Raw genomic sequence first — 20,212 nt, forward strand, 5'->3', positions numbered from 1 at the left:
AGTTGGAGTTTGGACAAGGTTATCTTTTCTAAAAGTCATGATGCTATCTGCCTAATTATTCTCATGTTGCATGGATTTTACAGACACTTAAAATACAAAGACATCTTACTCATTCAACAAGAAATATTTAATGAGTGCCTACCACGTTCTAGCTACTGTTCTATGTCCTGGGGGTATGGCAGCAAATAAGGAGCTTATATTTAATTTAACCTTTGGGGTAAGAAGTCAGAAAAAAACATTTATTAGCTTTACAAAGTTCTTAAAAGATATGTCAATGACTTCACAGTTTTCTGAACAAGGTTAGAAGACTAATAGTTAAAACAATGAACTGTGATCATGCATTTGAAATATACCATTAAGGAAAAGTGTCTAATTTTTGTTGTTGTTAATCCTCACTCAGTGATACTTTTTCCATTGATTTTATAGAGAGAGTGAAAGGGAGGGGGAGAGGCAGAGTAGAGTGGTTGCCGCCCTCACACACCTGAGGTACCTGCTCTTGACTGGAATTGAACCAGAGACCCTTCAGTCCGAGGGCCTGTGCGCCAACCACTGAGAAAACTGGCCAGTGTGGAAAAGCATTTAATTTTGAAGATACATTGAAGAATTGTGGTTGTTTCAGTTGCTCTTTGGAGTATGTTGCAAAACTAGATACTAAATCTTTTTTTTTTTCTAAAATTATATTTCTAGTTTAATTAAAGAAGCTCAAACCTAAGGGAGTAAAAGATAAAAGATGAATATACAAGTCTTTATTTCGAGGTGCTTAAAAAATAAATCAACACATTCATTTCAAACTTGAAATGCCCTAAACAATACCCTTATCTCTTCTACTTTGGATTTACAAGATTTTGCTTTGAAAGAAAATGTAATACTGAGAACTACATTTTTTGTTGTTGGCATTAAGGACTAAGAAATGGCCCAGCTGATGTGTCTCAGTTGATTGAGGATCCTCCCACCCATCAGGAAACCATGGTTCAATTCCTGGCCAGGGCACATGCCTGGGTTTCCCGCTGATCCCCAGTAGGGGGCTGCAAGGAGCAGCAGACTGATGTTTCTCTCTCATCTCTCTCTCTCTCTTTTAATATATCTTTATTGATTTCAGAGAGTGGGGGGAGAGAGAGAGAGATAGAAACCATCAATGATAAGAAAGAGTCATTGATCAGCTGCCTCCTGCACATCCTCTACTGGGAATCGAGCCCCAAACCCGGGCATATGCCTTGACTGGGAATCCAACTGATCTAGTTCACAGGTCGATGCTCAACCACTGAGCCCCCTGGCCAGGCGCATTCATGATATTTTGGAATCATTTAATACACTTCCTTGTTCTGACTTAGATTAGGGAGGAGGTCACTTCAAATGAATAAGAGTCTCTCTTTTGGTATATAATCTTCCCAGTTGCTTTTACTTTACCTTAATGTTCAACCTGCAAAAGAAATATTTTTGACAATCACTAAATAATGGATGTTTATCATTTTGTTTGTTTGTTTATCATTGTTTTGATGATTCCTAAAAGACTTAAGAAAAGGTAGAACTGTGAGTCAAGGGCTGAACACATTACATGACCAGTTTTCTGAAGACAGAACATACCATTATTAATTTAAAAGTCATGATTTCTATGGCCAACTCAAACACGGAAGCTACCCAGATTTGTGTGCAGGATTTGGTCTTCAGTGTTACCAAATCTGTTTTCAAAACTTCCAGTTTTTTCCTTGAATTCTGTGTTCTCACAGATTGCAGTCAAGCCGTTTGTTCATTTTCTTATTTTACTGACACACCTAATCATTGGATTAGAGCTTTCTCTATCAGATATTTTACCACCCAAATTTCCTCCCACTTGCATAACAGGTGGATTTCATCAGAGATTAATTCATCAACTCTTTTCTGAATTTAGTGCTGGGCATAGTTCGAGATTCAAAAGAATTTACAATCTAAAGTACTCAGGGAGAGAAATATGTACATTGTGCTAGAAACAAGAGGCAATTACAAAATAACATCAAGTGAAGTATGCAGGCAGCGAGGAAAGGACAATACTCCGGTACAACTTTGACTAGTCAGGGAGTACGGCTTAGCGTTGATGTTGCAGTCTCCTAATTCTCAGCAACAGGTTCTAACATTTTAGGGTTATGCATAAAATATAGTTTACATTAGGCTGCAGTTCAACGTGAAAGAGAATTGCAGACTTGGACTCCAGGGATCTCAAAAAAAATTTTTTTAAGGACTCTAGGAACATACTGGTTTGTCTCTACTTAATTATTGGCCTTTCACTAGAACAAAACAAACCAAAAAAAGAACTGAGGAACCTCTGTGCTCTTTCGAGGACGGCAAAAGCAAAGATTTCTGGGTTTTTTTGAAACACTTTTTTGCAAGATATCAATAGGGGCACGTTTGTCGAGATCATCAAAGTAACTTCAAGTGAACCCGCTTTTAAAAAGTCCCACTGAAACCGCAATTCAGAATGTTTTTGTTCTAAAGAGACTAGATGATCTTTTAACCTTAAATGAATCCCAAGCAGACATTTCCTACCACGTGTTCTTGACGAATGGGTGCTTTCCTAGAACCGTGGTCTTTCACCCGGAGACTGAGGAGGAGGGTGTGTGTTGGGATGTAAACATTCCCCGGGTGCGTGCGCGTTGCGGCGCAAACGTGCTCCGCGAGCACGAGAGGAACCGGCGGCTGGGCCCGCACCGGGAACTCGGGCTCGCAGAGACCTCCCGCGCCCCGGCCGGCCCGGGTTCACACCGCGTCAGCACCCCGGCGACCAGCGCAGATAAGGGGAGGTGCCTCCCCGGGCGGGCGGGCGAGAATACCTCTTCCCCGGGTCTGCAGCTCAGACACAGTCCCCCGCCCGCGTCTCCTCCCCTCCCAGGACTCGAACCTGCCCCTCCCCCCGCGCCCGGCGAACGCTGACGGGCTAGATGGAGACCGAGGCGGAGCCGCCGCTTCCCCACCGCTATTCCGGGCTTGGCGGCGCAGGACCAAGCCGTCTTCCGGGATGGGCGCGGCTGTGCCCGGTCCTCTTCCGGAGTGGGCGGGAGCGGGGCGGGTCCTATTCCGGGGTGGAGGGGGCCGCGGCCGTCCCCTTTCCGGGTGGGCGGGGCCCTCCTGAAGTGGGCGTGGCGAGCTTCCCAAGCTGCCTTGAGTCGCCCAGTTCCGCGAGGCTCGCGGGCCCGTCATGCTGCGGGCGTTCGGGCCCCGTGCGGGAGCTGCGCTCCTCCGGGCCGCCCTGGGCCTGGCGCCGGGGCCCGGGCGGGCGGCGTCGGGGACGCGCGGGCAGGGCTGGCTGCAGCCTGCCGGCCACGATACGGGCGTCAAGGTGTACAACAGCCTCACCCGGAGAAAGGACCCTTTAATCGTGGGCAGCGCGGACGCCGCCTCCTGGTAGCTCCTGGGGATTGTGGGGAGCGGGACACGGTGGGAGGTGGGGCGGGAAGGATCGTGGGCTGAGCGTTTCGTGTGGAAAGCGGGGTTGGGTTCTCAGGTGAAATCATTTAGTAAGTAAGAAAATGCATGGGCGACACCACTGAAGACACTGGTACAGTCTCAGTGAATTGACAGGGTTTTGGTATGAATTTAGCGAGTCGAGTATAATAACATATTCCCCAGCTGTACATTCCCCAAAAGTGGTTACTTAAAAGAAAAAAAGACATGGTTATATGATAATCCTAACTGAGATAGTGGTGCCTTTTCTTGCAAATATGTTTCACATGCTGGATTTTAACTTTTTCCTAGGTATAGCTGTGGACCAACTGTCTATGATCATGCACACCTTGGCCACGCTTGGTGAGTGTCCTGAACTGCAGGTTTTTTCATCTCTCAAGTGGCTACTTAAGAATCCTGAATAATTACTATATTCCAGGTCATGTGGGAAGCCCACATGTTACAGTCTCACTTGGTTCTTGTAACAGTTGTAAACACTTATACCAGCTTTACAGGCGAGGCTACTCAGGAGGCCATGAGGAGCAGTGAAAAGGACCCATTTCAGAATTAGGTGTTTCTCGATGGGCTTAGTGAGATGAGGCCTTTCTGGTGGCCCTGGAATCAGCTGGTCAGGACTTATGTCTGGCTCCCACCATTTATTTCCCAACTTTGGACAGGCCACGTTCATACTTTGAGTCCTGGTGTCTTCATCTTGAGACGGGTGATAATGGTATCTTTTGTTTTTAAATCCTTAACTGAGGATATGTTTATTGATTTTTAGAGAGAGAAGAAGGGAGAGAGAGAGAGAAAGGAACATTGATGTGAGAACATCCATGGGTTGCCTCCCATACATGCCCCGACCGGGGACCAAACCTGCAACCTAGGTATGTGCCCTGACCGGAAATCGAACCCGAAACCTTTTGGTGTACAGACGACACTCCAGGCAACTGAGCCAGGGCAAAAGTATTCATCTTTTTGAATCTTCACAATTTTATGAGATCGCTGCTTAACAGAATACCTGAAGTGTGATGTGTGGTGAGGGTTCAAGAATTATTGAGGATAAGTAACCTACCAGAGGTCACACAAATGGGAAGCGTTGGACCTGGGGTGGAGCCGGACCTTTTTGCTTGCTCTCTCATTTGTCAAAATTGCCACTTTCCCTAATATTTTGTATGCTCTCTTGTACATCACTTAAACTGGTTATTGTTTAAACTGGTTATTGTTTTACTTTTATTGTTATAAAAGTAAAAAGTTACCTTTATTTAGCAACACTTTTTTTTTTTAAAAGTCTATATCATCCAGCAAAATCTGGACTTTTGAGTGTTTTGTTATAACAAAATAAATGGTCTAGGAATCATTTCTTTTTTCTTCACTTTGGACTAACTTACTATTAATTATAAAAATCATATTTTGACCTTTTTACTGAGGTATAACATATGTTGGGGAAATATTAAAATAAATAATCTCCCAACCTGAAAAACCTCTCCACAAAGGCAGAAGAGACAGAAAACAATTTTCTTATTGAATAAATTAAACTAGAACGAGATGCACATTATAGGCAACCCACTAAAACTATTGCAAAGACAGAAAGAAATTGTACTCTTCTATAGAGCTAAGTGGATACCACTCACTAGTTAGGCAGGGTTTGCAGTGTGGAGTCTGGTTGTCACCTCCTCTCATTGGGAGATAGAGCATTATTTTCCTTGATGACTTCATTTTAAAGAGATGGCTTCCAGGTCCTTGAAACTTTCCTGAGTTGTGACACTGACAGAGGTTTACTTAGTCATTAGAAAGATTTACGTACATTTTAAAAGGACTGAGGAAGAAATTCTGAAATGAAGGGGGAGTGGGAGAGAGTCTCTCTTATTTTCAAGTAGAGAATCAAGCCTCTAAGTTATGATTTGTATTTGCCCTTACAAATACAGAAAAGAGTACAAATCTTAAGTGCACAGCTGAATGAATGTTCATGGCTCTTAGCTGGAGAAACACAACATTACCAACACCCAAACCTTCATCTTTCCTTTCCCCCACCCCCACTCAAGGATTACCACTATGGAAGTTTTGCTGGTGAGACAGAACCCATTCCTCAAGAGTTATTCAATTCAGGAGTCCCCTTTGAGGTAGAAAACCTAATATTTCTGAAAATGTTGGGAGATCTTGGGGCGGGGATGGTCAGGTATGGCTTCACTGCTCTTAAGGTAAAGTTCAGAATCCTAAGGACATCTCTGTGGTTCTACAAGTCTGTCCCTACTCATTCTCCAGGTTCATGTCTCCCCACTTTCCTCCCCAGGCAGCCACACCAGCCTCTATTTAAAAAACACACACACGAAACCAAACAAACGTGTACTTAACAGGCACAGATAGCACTTGCTATGTGCCAGGCACTGTTCTAAATGCTTTACAAACACCAGCCAATGTAATTCTCCTAGTAATACCAGGTGGCAGTGCTGTTATTTTTAAGTTTATTAAATTTATTTGGGTGACATTAGATAATAAAATTATATAGGTTTCAGGTGTACAGTTCTATAGTCCATTATCTGTATATTGCATTGTGTGTTCACTCAAAGTCAAGACTTCTGTCACCATGTATTTGGCCCCCTTTACCCTTTTCTACCTCCCCCCACCCCCTTCCCTCTGCTAACCACCCTACTGTTGTCTGTGTCTACGAGTTTTGTTTGTCTTATTAGTTCATTTATCTCTTTCAGTTTTATATCCCACATACAGGTAAAATGATACGGCTCTCGACTTATTTTGCTTAGCATGATATTTTCAAGATCCATCCATGTCGTTGCGAAAGGCAAATTTCATCTTTTCTGATGGCTGAGTGGTATTCCACTGTATACATGGATGTACCACCTCTTCTTTATTCAATTACCTGTAGAAGGACACTTCAGTTGTTGGTTGTTTCCATGTCTTGGCCACCATGAATAATGCTGCATTGAACATAGGGGTGCATATATCTTTATGAATAAACGTGTTCAAGTGTTTCAGGTAGATACCAGAAGAGGGGTTGCTGGGTCATATGGTAGCTCTATTCTTAATTTTTTTAAGAACTTCCATACTGTTTTTCATAGTGGCTGTACCATTTTACATTCCCACCAGCAGTGAATGAGGGTTCCTTTTTCTCCACGACCTCTCCAGCACATTGATAATAGTTATTCTAATAGATGTGAGGCAGTATCTCATTATGGATTTGATTTGCATTTCTCTAATAGCTAGTGAAGTTCTGCATCTTTTCATATATCTGCTGGCCGTTTATATGTCTTCTTGGGAGAAGTGTCTGTTCAGCTCTGCCCATTTTTTAATTGGATTGTTTGCTTTTGTTGTTGTTGAGTTGTGTGAGTTCTTCATATATTTTGCAGAGGTGTTTGCAAATATCTTCTCCCATTCGGTTGGTTGCCTTTTTTGTTTTGATGGTGGGTTTTTTTGTGGTGCAGAAGCTTTTTAGTTTGATACTCATTTATTAAATCCATTAATTTATTTCTGTTTTTACTTCCCTTGCCTTTGAGGTTAAATTCGTAAAATCATTTCTAAGTCCAAGGTCCTTAAGTTTGGTACCAATGTTTTCTTCTATGTATTTTATTGTTTCAGGTCTTATATTTTGGTCTTTAATTCATTCCAAGTTAATTTTTGTGTATAGTGACAAATAGCAAGTTTCATTCCTTTGCATGTGGCTTTCCAATTTACCCAGCACCATTTATTGAAGAGACTTTCTTTTCTCCATTATATGTTTTTGGCTTCTTTGTCAAAAATTACTTGCTCATAGATATGTGGGTTTATTTCTGGGCTTTCAATTCTGTTCTCTTGGTCTGTGAGTCTGTTTTTTGTGGCAGTGCTATTATTATCCCCAAATTACAAATGGGAATACTGTGATGCAGAGGGCTAACAGAACCAGCCTCAGGTCCCACAGCGGCAAAGTGAGGAACCAGCCACCCTCTCTACCATGCAGCCTCATGCGATTGACGTGGAGTGTCCCCTGGGGGAGCAGCCCACCTGCAGTATCTCAGGGCCTTGCAGCCTTTGAGCTCTTCTGGTGCAAGCATGTGACTTAACTTTGATTTTCACTGTTTTAGGTGCCTGTTAACTTTTTCTCTTAATTCTCATATCTCATAGAGTCTTTTCTTATTCAAGATGAATGAAGGGCGTAGTGATGATAATGGTAATAATAGCTCATGCTTGTTTGAATTTGTGCTGCACTAAGATTATGTATCACAACCCTATGGGGTAGTGGAATTTTACCCAATTTATGAATAAGCAGCACGAGACTTCAAAAGGTTAAATATGTTGGCAAGAATTTCAGAGATAGTTTTGTCACTAAAATGAAGGGCTTTGGCCTCAGCTGTGTTTGGGGTGAGTGAATGAGGGCGGTTCAAGGGATCCAATTACAAGGCTCAGTTTCGAGGGAAAATGATTTTGTGAAATCAAATTTAGCGAGGCCACATGGACAACAGAGATGAGCATGAGATTAGCTGACCTTAGATTTTCATGTTGCTTTCATGGGAAACCAGATTCTTGAGATTTTGAATGGACCTTGATGGATTTTTAAACAGTTCAGTTTTACAAGTTGAGTTTCCCCAATGTAGTTAGTGTACCAATGAGATGGTGTGGGGTTTTTTGTTTTTAAAGACCGATTATATATATATATTTTTTAATTAATTTTTTTGTTAACCCTCACTTGAGGATATTTTTTCCATTGCTTTTCAGAGAGAGTGGAAGGGAGAGAGGGAGGGAGGGAGAGAGAGAAAGAGAGAGAGAGAGAGAGAGAGAGAAAGAGAGAGAGAAAGAGAAAAACATCGACATGATAGAGACACAACGATCGGTTGCCTTCCCTGCAGGAGCCCCAACCAGGGCAGGGGATGGAGCCTGCAACCCAGGTAGGTGCCCTTGACTGGAATCGAACTTGGGACCCTTCAGTCCTTGGGTCAATATTCTAACCTGTGAGCCAAACCGGCTAGGGCTGAGCTGGTGTTTTTTTTTGTTTTTTTTTGTTTTTCTTTTTTTTTTTAAATCCTCATCTGAGGATATTTTTTCCATTGCTTTACAGAGAGAATGGAAGGAAGAGAGAGAGAGAAACATCAATGTGAGAGAGACACATTGATTGGTTGCCTCCTGCACATGCCCCAACTCATCCGGGGCCAGGAATCCAGCCTGCAACCGAGGTACGTGCCCTTGGCCAGAATTGAACCTGGATCCCTTCAGTCCAAGGGCCAACGCTCTAACCACTGAGCCAGACTGGCTAGGGCTGAGCTGGTGTTTTAATATTCTATAATAGTGTGCACATTTCTTAGGAGTAATCTTATACAGCTTTGGATTGTATTTGTTTTGTAACTATTTGTTATTTACTTCTGTTTTGTCATAGTGAAACATTATAGTCACTGGAGAACATGAAGAATGGTAAATGCTCTCAGTATTTTAACTGCCTGTATTATGTTAGTACAATATTGTATTGTGAGTAGTTTTATACAATTAAATAGATGTAAAGTTACTTGAACAACAACTCTAAAATCAAAAATGCTAACATGTATCCTGAAATTGAGGCAGTACCTGTATTGATTTCTTGTGAGGACCATTGTGGACCAGTCAGGAAAAATATTTTCCTTTTTCTTGCTACACTTGAACTATCAATTATATCCCACACTTAAAGTTAGGCAGCAGTGTGTTAAAATGTAATGCACTCTTTTTTAAAGATCGAAGTGGTGACTCAGTGTATTAAAGACACCCTAACATTTCTTTTCTTTCAGCTCATATGTTAGATTTGATATAATTCGAAGGATCCTAACCCGGGTTTTTGGATGCAACATCATCATGGTGATGGGAATTACGGATGTGGATGATAAGATCATTAAAAGGGCCAATGAAGTAAGTGTTGAAGATTATATGGGTTGGTAATTTGATTGGTGAGTGTTCTGAGCTCTATGTGACAGTTTTTCTTATTTGTGTTTCGCAAGTACTTTTCCCATCTTACTGTCCACGCCTGGCCCAATGGGTATTCTCTGACAGGTAATCAGAGGCATCTTTTTGTCCTGGTGAAGGAAGTTCAGGTCTATTTGATTTTGGTCCCTGAAGCCTTTGATGAATTGCCTCATTCTGTGGAGGACTCCTGACTTGAATCTGTAATCTCTTCCCTGGTCCCTCAGCCTCAGAGATAAATACCTTACTTCGTCTTTACAGAGGAAGTCAAAAGGCCACTTTTGGGCTAGGGAAATTTAGCTCGCATAAGGTTTAATTTTCTCATTTGTTAGGAGTGAACAGGGCACTTCTTTTATATCTCACATGACATTTAAAGGAAGTTTCAGGTGGGAGAATTCTAATGAAGAGTTAAATTAATAGTTATATATGGATAGTTATATTTTTTAAAGTCCACTTTTAAAGTTTCACCTTTTCTGCTTTTTATTTTTATTTAATTAATTTAAATATGTTTTATTGACTTTTAGAGAGAGAGGAGGAGAGAGAGAGATAGAAACATCGATGAGAGAGAAACATCGACATTGATCGTCTGCCTCCTGCACCCCCCCCGCTAGGGATCAAGCCCAAAACCCAGGCATGTGCCCTGACCGGGAATTGAACCAGTAACCTTTTGGTGCATGGGTCGACACTCAATCACCAAGCCACGCCGGCTGGGCTCTGCTTTTTATAATTAGCAACTTTAACAATTATCTTTAAAGAGCTATAAATAATTGTTAAATTATCTAATTTACAGAAGAAATTATGTTGAGTACTTTACATTCCTGTTATTTTACAGAATGTATGTACATGTATATAATATTTTTTTAGAAAACCAGTTTATGCTTTGTATTGTTTTATAGTCTGTTTTTGTTTTGTTTAGTTTAAATATTTTTATTTTTATAGAGAGAGGCAGGGAGAGGGAGAGAGAGAGAAACTTTGATGTGAGAGCAGAACATCCATTAGCTACCTTGTGCACGCCCCCTACTGGGGATTGAACCTGGGCATGTGCCCTGACCGGGAATCAAACCAGCAACCTTTCAGTTCACAGGACAATGCCCAACCAACTGAGCCACAGTGTCCAGGGCTACAATATTTTTTTTATACTTACTAAATTTTGAGTGTCCATGTTTTTATATTCTTGAACGTTTAAAAATAACCTTATAATATTTCATCATATGGACATATCATAATTTACCATCTTTGTTTTTGGACCCTTAGGTTACTTCCATATTCTGCTATTTTCTGTCAAAATTATTTTGTAGAAACCACATCCTCCTATTTCCTACTGATAGGCCTTTTCAGTGACTAGATGGCATTCCACCATGGGTGGCTATTTAGCAGTTCCCCTACACCCCCCTGTCATTGACTACTTGTGTTATTTCTAGCTGTTAAAAACAGTGGCCACGATGACTATCTTTTTTGTTTCCATAAATATTTTTTTCAAGTGTAACCACTTGGTTCAAGGATAAGCAGTTTATCTGATAAGTTTTGTCACTCTCCTTAAGATTAGTTCATTTTAGAGAGGTGGGGTTTCCCATTTCTATTTTGTTGTGTAGTTTAGTCAGTGTGTCATGGTCCCTTGCAGTAGACTCAGTTTCCATTTCCAGAACTGGTCCCGAGCATGCACTGAACATCTGGAGTCAGACTTGTGCCTGGATTTGTGCAGAGAAGTGAGGAAAGGTAGTTCCTAGTCTTTTGGAGCTGTGTCTGGTTAGGCAGATGGACCTACAGACAGATGCTCTGTGTGTGACATAGTTTATAAGCCCTGATAATAGGGATGCAGAGATTACCCGCTCCTATGTTTGGTGTCCCTGGGTTATATGTCCACCCTGGTCTAGCCACTTAAGGCTCTGGAGGCGAGGTTGTGACATATGTACACGGCCACGGGGGTGAGTGAAAGGCAGATCTGGAAGGGGAGGTGATGGTGGGAAGCAAGAGAGCCTGCTGTGTGTCTGCAACAGCTGACCCCACAGCGTCCTGCTGGGTGTGGTGCATTATCTCTTCTCACAGGCGGAGACAGGGTTTGAGATTGAAGTTGACCTCCCTGGCTGGATTTGGGATGGAAATGACAGAAAGAAATTAGTGATCTGTGATGTAGTGAGGGAATGAGCAGTTTGAAGTAACACCGCAGCAGAGGTGGCATTTGGAAATGCAGGTCTGTTAGAAGGAAGGTGAGCAGGTCAGTGTTTCATCTGTCATCGCACTCAGGCGGAACCTGAAATAGAGCAGATGTGTCCCTGCCCTTGGTGAATTGGGGTCTGCTGAGGATCTTCAAAATTGGAGGCGGAAATGTCCACCTGAAAGTCATGGGAGTGTGGCTGGTGGGAAGCTGGAGACTGGTCAGGCTGGGGGGTGCAGTGGGAAAGAATGTGGGTGGGAGACAGGGACAAGAACGGGGATGTGCTGGGAGGGTCAGGCAGGGCTGCGGGTGGTCAGCAGAGTGGTGGAGAGCCAGGAGTCCAGGGAGGGGCAGGTTTCAGGAAAAGGGGCAGCAGTAAATGCAGGAAGAAAGGGGAGGTATTTGGAGGATTTCACAGATACCATCAGGAGGCGTAGGCTGTTACTTTAATAAAGTTTTATAATACTTAGAATATGAAAAGTTGGTAGAATTGGTTTAAAGATCCTAAAAATAAAAAGTGTTTAATTTTTGACACCTGAAAATTTCCATATTGGTTACACAGCAAAATGCTAACATGGCAGTGAATAGTTTTTTGTTCTCAAAATAGTATCTTTAAGATGGTAAACCACGTATCTGAAACAACACCGCTGTGAAAAAAACCTGTTTGTTTTTTAGTATCTAGCAAAAAGGCTATTCTTTTTCTCTAATGCAAGCTTTTTTAATGATGGTGATATCCTTTATGCCCTCTGCTCCAACACTTGCTTTTAAAATAGTTTAAATTATAATACTATACTTTTCTGAGTCACTCCCTTGACTTAAATTTTTGGCACAGTTTTATAGTTTGTCAGGGATAAAAACCACCAGAGGATTTTGGGGGTAAGAATTAAAGGGGCATGGTATATTTGCCAGTCACATTTTGTGTTAACCAAAGTCATAATAAATGTGTCAGAGTGATTCAATCCAAAGTTACTCTTTGTGCTTCAAAACACTGGCCTACGTTGCCCTTCTCTCCAGGAAGACGGCTGGACACTCAGTCTGAGGGCTGAGGTCCCGACCAGCAGGGTCTCCTGCCAGGGAGCCAGCTGACTTGAAATGATGGGTGATAATAAGGCAGAGCTGGACAATAATCAGAATTAACAAGGACGAGGACCCCATTTCAGCACCTACAACCACCTACAGTTTGTTTTCTGGAAAGTGAAAGAGAGCAGCTGTGATCAGCTGCTTAAAAATTTAATTAAAAATTTTTACTTTTAGAATATAGTTCTCCCTCTCTCCCCCAAGGCCAGCAATAGGTGGCATTCCTCTTACAATTCATCGTCACTCGTGAACATTTTTGAGCCACGTCCTCTAGGGTTGTGTCATGGGAGCTAGAGAGACCACATGGGTCACTTGTTCAGGCAGTGTTGTACTTAAGTCATTTAAGAGAGAGAGAATGTGTGTGTATGTGTATATCCATATTATTCCCCCCTTTTAGAATTAGACATATTGATTCTAAAGTTTATATGGGATAGCAAAAAAGCAAGAATAGCCAGGAAAAGTCTGTAAAAGAAGAAGATTGAAGAGGGAGCAGCCCTACCAAATATTAAAATGTATTTTAAAAGCTATGGACCATTTTTGTTTTCATAGATTCTTTTTTTTTTACACAGCTTTATTGAGGTAGAATAAACTGCATATAGTGCACACAAGGCGTACAATATGATAAAACTTGCACACCTGTGAACCCATCACCAGTGTTGAGATGGTGAACATCTCCATCTATTGCCCCCGAGAGTTTCCTCTGCACCCTTGTCATCCCTCCCTCCTGCCCTCCCTGCCACCCTGTCCCCGAGCATTTGCCAGTCTGCTTTCTGTCTCTGCGAAGGTTGTGAAATTAAAGGTTGTTGTAGAGATAGATACATCAATAGACAGATAATGGAACACACTAGAAAGTCCAGAAATACATAAAATAAACAATGGAAATTTGTTTTATGATAAAGATGATAGTTCAGATCAATGGGAAACAGATGAATTACTCAGTAAAAAGTGTTGACAATTGGGTAACCATCTGGGGGGAAAAATAAACCAAAGTTGGATATATGCCTCACAACCAAATTTGAGTCAGATCAGAGATTTAATATAAAAGAAATGAAACCACAGATTACTAAAAGAACCTTGGGGCACTTTTTATAGCCTCATATTGGAGAAAGCTTTCTAAGTTTGTTTTCAAACCCAGAAGCTATTTGTAGGAAAAGATTGAGAAGTATATTGGTAAGTATTAAAATAAAATTTTCTACATGCCATAAAGTTTATTTTATTGATTGATTTGAGAGAGAGGAACGGGGGGAGACACACACACACACACACGCAGTTTGTTGTTTCACTTATGCATTCGTTGGTTGACTCTTGTATGTGCCCTGACCGAGGATCAAACCCACAACCTTGGTGTAGTGGGGCGATGCTCTAACCAACTGAGCTATCCGGCCAGGCTACAATAAAATTTAAAGACTGGAAAAAAATTGAAATTCATATCAGAGATAAAAGGTTAATTACTTTTATATAAAAATACTTTCTACAGATCAGTAAGAGAAGACCTACAACTCAATGGAAACATGAGTGGGCATGGGTAATTACAAATCATTCAGTACAGATAGTTTGTAAACGTGAGATGTTCACGCTCACTAAAAATAAGAGAAGTACAAATTAAAATTACAACAAGAAAGCATTTTTCAGCTGTCATGTTGACAAAATCTGGAAGCTTCTGGCACTGCGCGGGTTAGGGTGTGGGACGTAGACCCCTGCGTGCACTGCAGGTCAGGTTCGGATTGGTGCACCTCCCGCAGAAGGCACCGGCCAGGAGCTAGCAAACATTTTTGATCAGTGGTTTTACATCTCGGTCTATAGTGTAGAAATGTATTTGCCCCTGTGGGAAATGATGTGTGTATTCATGTGTTTCTCAGTAAAGATGGGAAGGTAAGCGGAGAGGACTGGTGAATAGTTCATGAAATCCTGGGACGGGATGCAGACAGCCTTTGAAAGGCAGGTGGTGGTCATTGTGCTCTGCGTGGACAGTTCAGGACCACTGTCGTCAGAGAAGGAGGCCAGTGCAGGCCACGCGTGGAAGGTGCTGCATTTCAAGGAGAGGATGCACATGCATGTGTGACCATGGTCATGCTCCTGAGACAACTGGTGATGGTGTTTGCCTCCTGCGAGGGAGGCTGGTCCCTTCATGTCATTCCAGTTCCCTGGGAATGAGTTTCCTGTGCAGGAAACAGAAATTACAGATAAATAAATGCAAGCAATCCGCATAGTATTTGAAACTTCTAAAATGAAAGATAACAGTATTTTTAGCTTTTTTGTTTGTTTGGTCTTTTGTCCTCTGGATATAGACAAGTTAACTTTCTTTTTTAGGAGGTCAGCTTTGCCACAAAGCTACACCCCGGGAAAAAAACCGATACGTACTGATCACCAGTTGTGTGTGGGTGCTAGGTGTTTTGTCTCTTTAATAGTGATATTAATGTCATTTTTTTCCAGTCACAGCATTGGCTTTCTCATTGCACATTGAATTAGCTGGGATTATCTTTGTGTTGCAAAGAAACCCTAAGGCAAAGCGATTTATTGTCTTGCCCAAGACCATACAGCCAAACACTTGGGCAGCAACACATCATCGTTCACCAGATTTCTTTCTTCAGTAAATGTTCATTGGTCTTGTTTTCCAGGGTGATTGCTATTTTAGGGCCCTGGGCTGGGACGAAGGTAGGTTCAAGGTGTTGTTTCACTTGAGAAAGTTTCTTAACATTTGGAGTTGAAATTTCTCCCCCATAAAATGGACGCCCTGCTTCTCAGGGCTGGGAAGGAGCAGGGGAGAGGATCCAGCACGAAGCCGATGCCACAGATGCTGGGTGAGTTCCAGTGGTTCACGGGTCACTTCACGGGCTCAACAGTTATGAAGCTGTGTTTAGTCTCATAACTTCACGATGTGTCATGCTCTGTCCTGGAGTGGTTTCTGCTGAAAAGTAACAAATACTTTTGTGAGCCTAGTTTTGTGAGCCAGCCCCCTCTAGATCTGGGGCTGTAGGTAAATGCCCCGTATACCCTACATTCAGAATTTGATGTCCACTTGTGACAGGGTATTGCCTGTCCTCAGGAGCCCAGCCATGGCCCCATGGGATTGAGTACCCATCACAGTCCCTATTTTCTTGTGCTGCATTGCTTTCAAATATTTCGTAGAGATTTCCTCTGTAATACATTTTTGACTTGTTTACTTTTGCCTCCTGAGGGGTAAGGTATTATATAGGAGCTCAAGTTTCTGGTTATTATATACAATAGATTGATCTGGCTCATTCTAGAAAAATAGAGGTGCCCTGGCCAGTGTGGTTCAGTTAGTTGCATGTCGTCCCATGTCCCTAAAGATTGCTGGCTTGATTCCCTGTCAGGGCACATACCTGGGTTGCAGGGCTCCCCAGTAGAGGGCATGTGAGAGGTGGCCAATCGATGTTTCTTCTTTCTCCCTTCCTCTCTTTCTCTAAAAATCAATAAAAATAAGAATATTTTTTAAAAACACAGAAGCTTTTTGTATGTTTTTGTCTTTGTTTTGAATTATATGAGGGAAATCATGACATTATTTCTTTTTTCTCTCTAACCAGAAAACAGGGTCAACAAAACCTTTTTGACTAGCTAAGCTACTAGATTAAGTCTGATGCCTAAAATTAAATGCCCTTTTTGTGAGCAACCATGCCAAACTGAGGTCAAGCCATGACGGGGCCCAGCCCTCCCGACCCTGGAGCCGGTGGTGCCTCCATGTGGTTCCCCTGTGTGGTTCTGTTGTGAATATTCCAGATTTCCTAATAGGCTCACCTAATCTTCTTGCAGATGAAGATATCACCTGCTTCTCTTGCCAACCTCTATGAAGAAGATTTTAAACAAGATATGGCAGCCTTGAAGGTAAAGTAGGGTGTTGCTGATTCGTCTTGCCGTAAAGATAAGAAGCTTGAACAATGGAGGCCAGTTGGCTGACTTGCTTTTGAACTGTGGAAACAGTTATCTCTCTTCTGCTCTCTTTCAGGTTCTCCCACCCACAGTGTACTTGAGGGTGACTGAGAATATTCCTCAGATCATTTCTTTCATTGAAGGAATAATTGCGAATGGGCATGCTTACTCAACAGCAAAAGGTGGGGGCTGGGTTATAAACACAGGTTGTTGGGTACTACTGACAGGACTTTGAGAAATGACACATATTTATGGGTTGTTGGAACATGCTGAATGTTTTACTGTCTTTCTCGGTGTGATTCCTATAGTGAAAATCTTGTGAGGTTTTCTTACGGTTATTGTCTTTGCAAAAACGTTTGCATCAGTTCTTTTAAAAAGTACTTTCCATGGTCACAGGAAGAGCTGACCATCTGGAGAGCTAGTCTAGACAAGGCAAATATGGCATAATGCTAACAATTGTTGCTCTAGATCAGGGGTGGGGAACCTTTTTTCTGCCAAAGGCCATTTGGATATTTATAACATCATACAGGGGCCATACAAAATTATCACTTAAAAATTAGCCCTGCTATATTTGGTCAGACATTTAATTAACTCACCACCAATGTGATGGCTGGAACTGCTTCTCTTTGGTAAGGCCTGGGCAGGGCCAGAAGGCCAGGCGTTCCCCACGCCTCCTCTAGATGGTAGGTGTGCAGGTATACTTTGAGTCTTCTTTCAACTTTGTTTACAATTTTTCATAACAAAAAGCTGAGGACAATGGCAGCACCTCTAAAGGCCCACTCCCTTGTGAAAGACTGGCCCTTGGACAGGCACCTCCTTGGATGGGTATGCTGTCTTTTGACGGACCGATGAAAGAAGGCAGTGGACATCCTGACACTTCAGCACATATTTTCGAATAAAAGCCCTGACCCTATGTAACCCCAATGTCATTATCAGAGCTGAGATGCTGGACAGTTTCCTAGTAGCATCCCCTGTCCTTTGCATATTCACATTTACCCTGTTGTGCCCCACCTTCCCACATCCTAATCTAATTCAGGTCGCTCACTGCACGTGGTTGTGTCCCGTCTCTTTAAGACAGTCCCCACTTTGTTCCCCTCTATATGGACTTGTTGAAGAGACTGACCAGGCCAGTTGTCTACGGAACACCTTGTCTTCTGGATTTGTGTGACCGCTTCCTTGTAGTAGAGCTTAGTTGGTTTAGGAGCTGCTGCTGTTTGGTTGGTGGCTTCAGGGAGGAAGATTGGCATCTTGGTGTTTTGCAGCTTCGCCTACTCCTTTCCAGTCAGTCTTCCCAAACCTAAATCCTACTTTCTCTCTCCCAGGAAGTTTTCTTTACTACCCATAGCTGAAAGCGAACTCACCTTCTCAGCTTTGATATCTGTACCATACCACTTGGCAGCCCATCATATGCCACTTCAGCTTGTTGTTAATGTATGCACGGTTTTTCAGTTCTTGGACCGGGAAAACCTCTGGCTTTTAGCGAATGACCCACTAGAATACCTAGCTCAGGGTTGGGATACTACAGTGCTTGTTGCAAGTCAATAACAAAGTACAAAGCATGGTCATCGGCATGATTTATAGGGATTATTGGACTGTGAGCACCTTTCTTTCATGGTCCTACCTGAGAGCAGAAGATACACGCAAGGGGCCCACTGGCACGTGGAAACGTGTTGCCTTTCTCAGTAGCCTATGCATACAGGACTTGCAGTCTTTTACTTTATCTTATTTGCTATCTTTAGATTTTTTTTTTTTAATCCTCTCCTGAGGATATAGTTTTTTCCCCATTGCTTTCCAAAGAGAGTGGAAGGGAGACAGAGAGAAAGAAACATCAATGTGAGAGAAATACACCAGTTGGTTGCTTCCTGCACACACCCTGAACAGGGCCAAGCCTGCAACCGAGGTACGTGCTCTTGGCTGGAATCGAACCCAGGACCCTTTAGTCCGTGGGCTGATGTTCTAACCACTGAGCAAACCCGGCTAGGGCAACTATCTTTAGATTTTGTTTCCAAGAAAAACTTGTTTTAAAGGGCTTAGGTGAGTGAACCTGGAATTGGCTCCAGAACTACAGGAATTGTTTTCCTGCCATCATGTAATGTGAAATAAGACACATAACCCAGATAAACTGATTAGTGTTCCTGAGCTGCTCAGAGATTCTCATCAAGCATGCTTTAGGAACAAATGCTGTTTGTTTTATTGCTATGCTTTATTGTAAATCTTAATACTGGTAACAAATACAGTTAATTTAAAATAAATTTCACTTACTGAAACTCCATTAATTTGGACTTTGTGACATTTTCACAAAGCTTGGTTGTAATTTGATCTTTGAACTGTTTGTGAAGGAACTATTTGTTCAGCAGATTGATACCATAAGCAAAGGTACAGGGAAAATGTTTCTTCCATTAAAGGGAACAGTTTCTTTCTCTTTTAAAGCATTTTCAAGTGTTGTTTACATTCTAACTTGTTTCCACAGTACTTCTCCTATTTTCCCCAGTTTATCCCAGCTTGTCATAGAGCTCAGTAGCCCCAAGTGAAGAGGTAGGACTGTGAGGGGGAAGGCAGAACCAAGTCACCTGGGGTCTGTTTCCCAGCAGCCCCAATGAGTCCAGGTCAGGACTGTCTTCTTGAGGGAGCTCCAGTCCCGACACCACTTACCCCGACTGCCTCTTTGTAGTTTATAGTTGGAAGTAGCAAGGGCTGGCCCTGGCTCTGCAGTGACCTCGCGGCGAAGGTCATCTTGCACCCTCACAGTCTAAAAACGTAGACTATATGCACCTCAGTGGAAGGACAGCCACAGGGATGCCTGAGTGCAGAGATGTTTGTAACCTAAGTAAAAAGACAGTCCTGGAGGGTATCTGGTTAGGAAAGGGCTTCTTTGTTGATCAGTGTGTAATACAAAGCCCAGAGCTGAACGGAGGCCAACGGTAACACTCACTTTTCCTTTTTCTTGTTAAAAAGAATTGACTCAACATTGACGCAGAACTTACTGTGTGTTTTTACTTTTACATCCAGACATTCATGATGTGTCCAAATGCATGCTTTTAAAAAATATTGCTGCTGGTGGTAATTCTGACCTTAAAATACAGTAAAGGGAGTCAAATGAGGGCCAGATGCCATAGTCTGTGTTTAAATTCTAATTACTTGTTAGCGATTAAGCTCATATAGATACTGATATTTAAGACCGAGAAATGATAAAATCATAATTACCTTTACAAAACAGGCAACGTCTACTTTGATCTGCAGTCGAGAGGAGACAAGTACGGCAAGCTCGTTGGTGTGGTTCCTGGTCCTGTTGCAGAGCCAGGTGGGTAGGCCCTCAGCGCCCCGTCTTGAGTCTGGGGGGCTGAAGCATGGACTCGGCTTCTGCTTTCCCAGTGCTCAGTCAAGACCCCCTACTCTCTCAGAGGTGGTGATGCTGTCTGACAGTTGATCACAGCTGAGTTTTAAATTTCATTTCATTTTTTCAAATAGAGAAAACCTGTAAAGTATAAAGGTTTTCACACAGTATATGACATGTCCTCTCCCCACTTCTGCCTGGTCCTCCAGCTCCTCTCCCTGGAGACAGCACATTTGCCCATGCTTATGGTTCCTTTCGGAGGTAGTTCCTACATAGGAAACATGCATGTAAGGTTTCTTCATGTCTTTTCAAGGCTTGATAGCTCATTTCTTTTTAGCATTGAGTAATATTCCGTTATCTGACGTACCACAGTTTATCCACTAACCTACTGATTGCTTCCAAGTTTTAGAATGTAAAGAGAGCCCAATACTGGC

At 42.3% G+C, this 20,212-nt stretch overlaps 1 protein-coding gene across 2 annotated transcripts in view; it reads left to right on the top strand.

Annotated features, from left to right (window-relative positions):
• The first annotated feature begins 3,082 nt into the window (after positions 1–3,082).
• The window catches only part of CARS2 (cysteinyl-tRNA synthetase 2, mitochondrial), a 31,550-nt gene continuing 14,420 nt past the window's right edge, over positions 3,083–20,212 (top strand). Inside the window, exons 1-6 of one of the 2 annotated variants that reach the window (XM_081127581.1) lie at positions 3,083–3,375; positions 3,727–3,777; positions 9,156–9,273; positions 16,328–16,399; positions 16,521–16,626; positions 19,662–19,745. In XM_081127581.1, coding sequence (XP_080983707.1) covers positions 3,170–3,375; positions 3,727–3,777; positions 9,156–9,273; positions 16,328–16,399; positions 16,521–16,626; positions 19,662–19,745 — 637 coding nt within the window. In that variant the 5' untranslated portion in view covers positions 3,083–3,169. Of the gene's footprint in view, positions 3,376–3,726; positions 3,778–8,791; positions 8,809–9,155; positions 9,274–16,327; positions 16,400–16,520; positions 16,627–19,661; positions 19,746–20,212 lie in introns of those variants that run through there. The other variant, XM_081127582.1, reaches the window with a different exon arrangement.

Source organism: Miniopterus schreibersii, assembly GCF_964146895.1.
Source record: "Miniopterus schreibersii genome assembly, chromosome: 2".
NCBI lineage: Eukaryota > Metazoa > Chordata > Mammalia > Chiroptera > Miniopteridae > Miniopterus > Miniopterus schreibersii.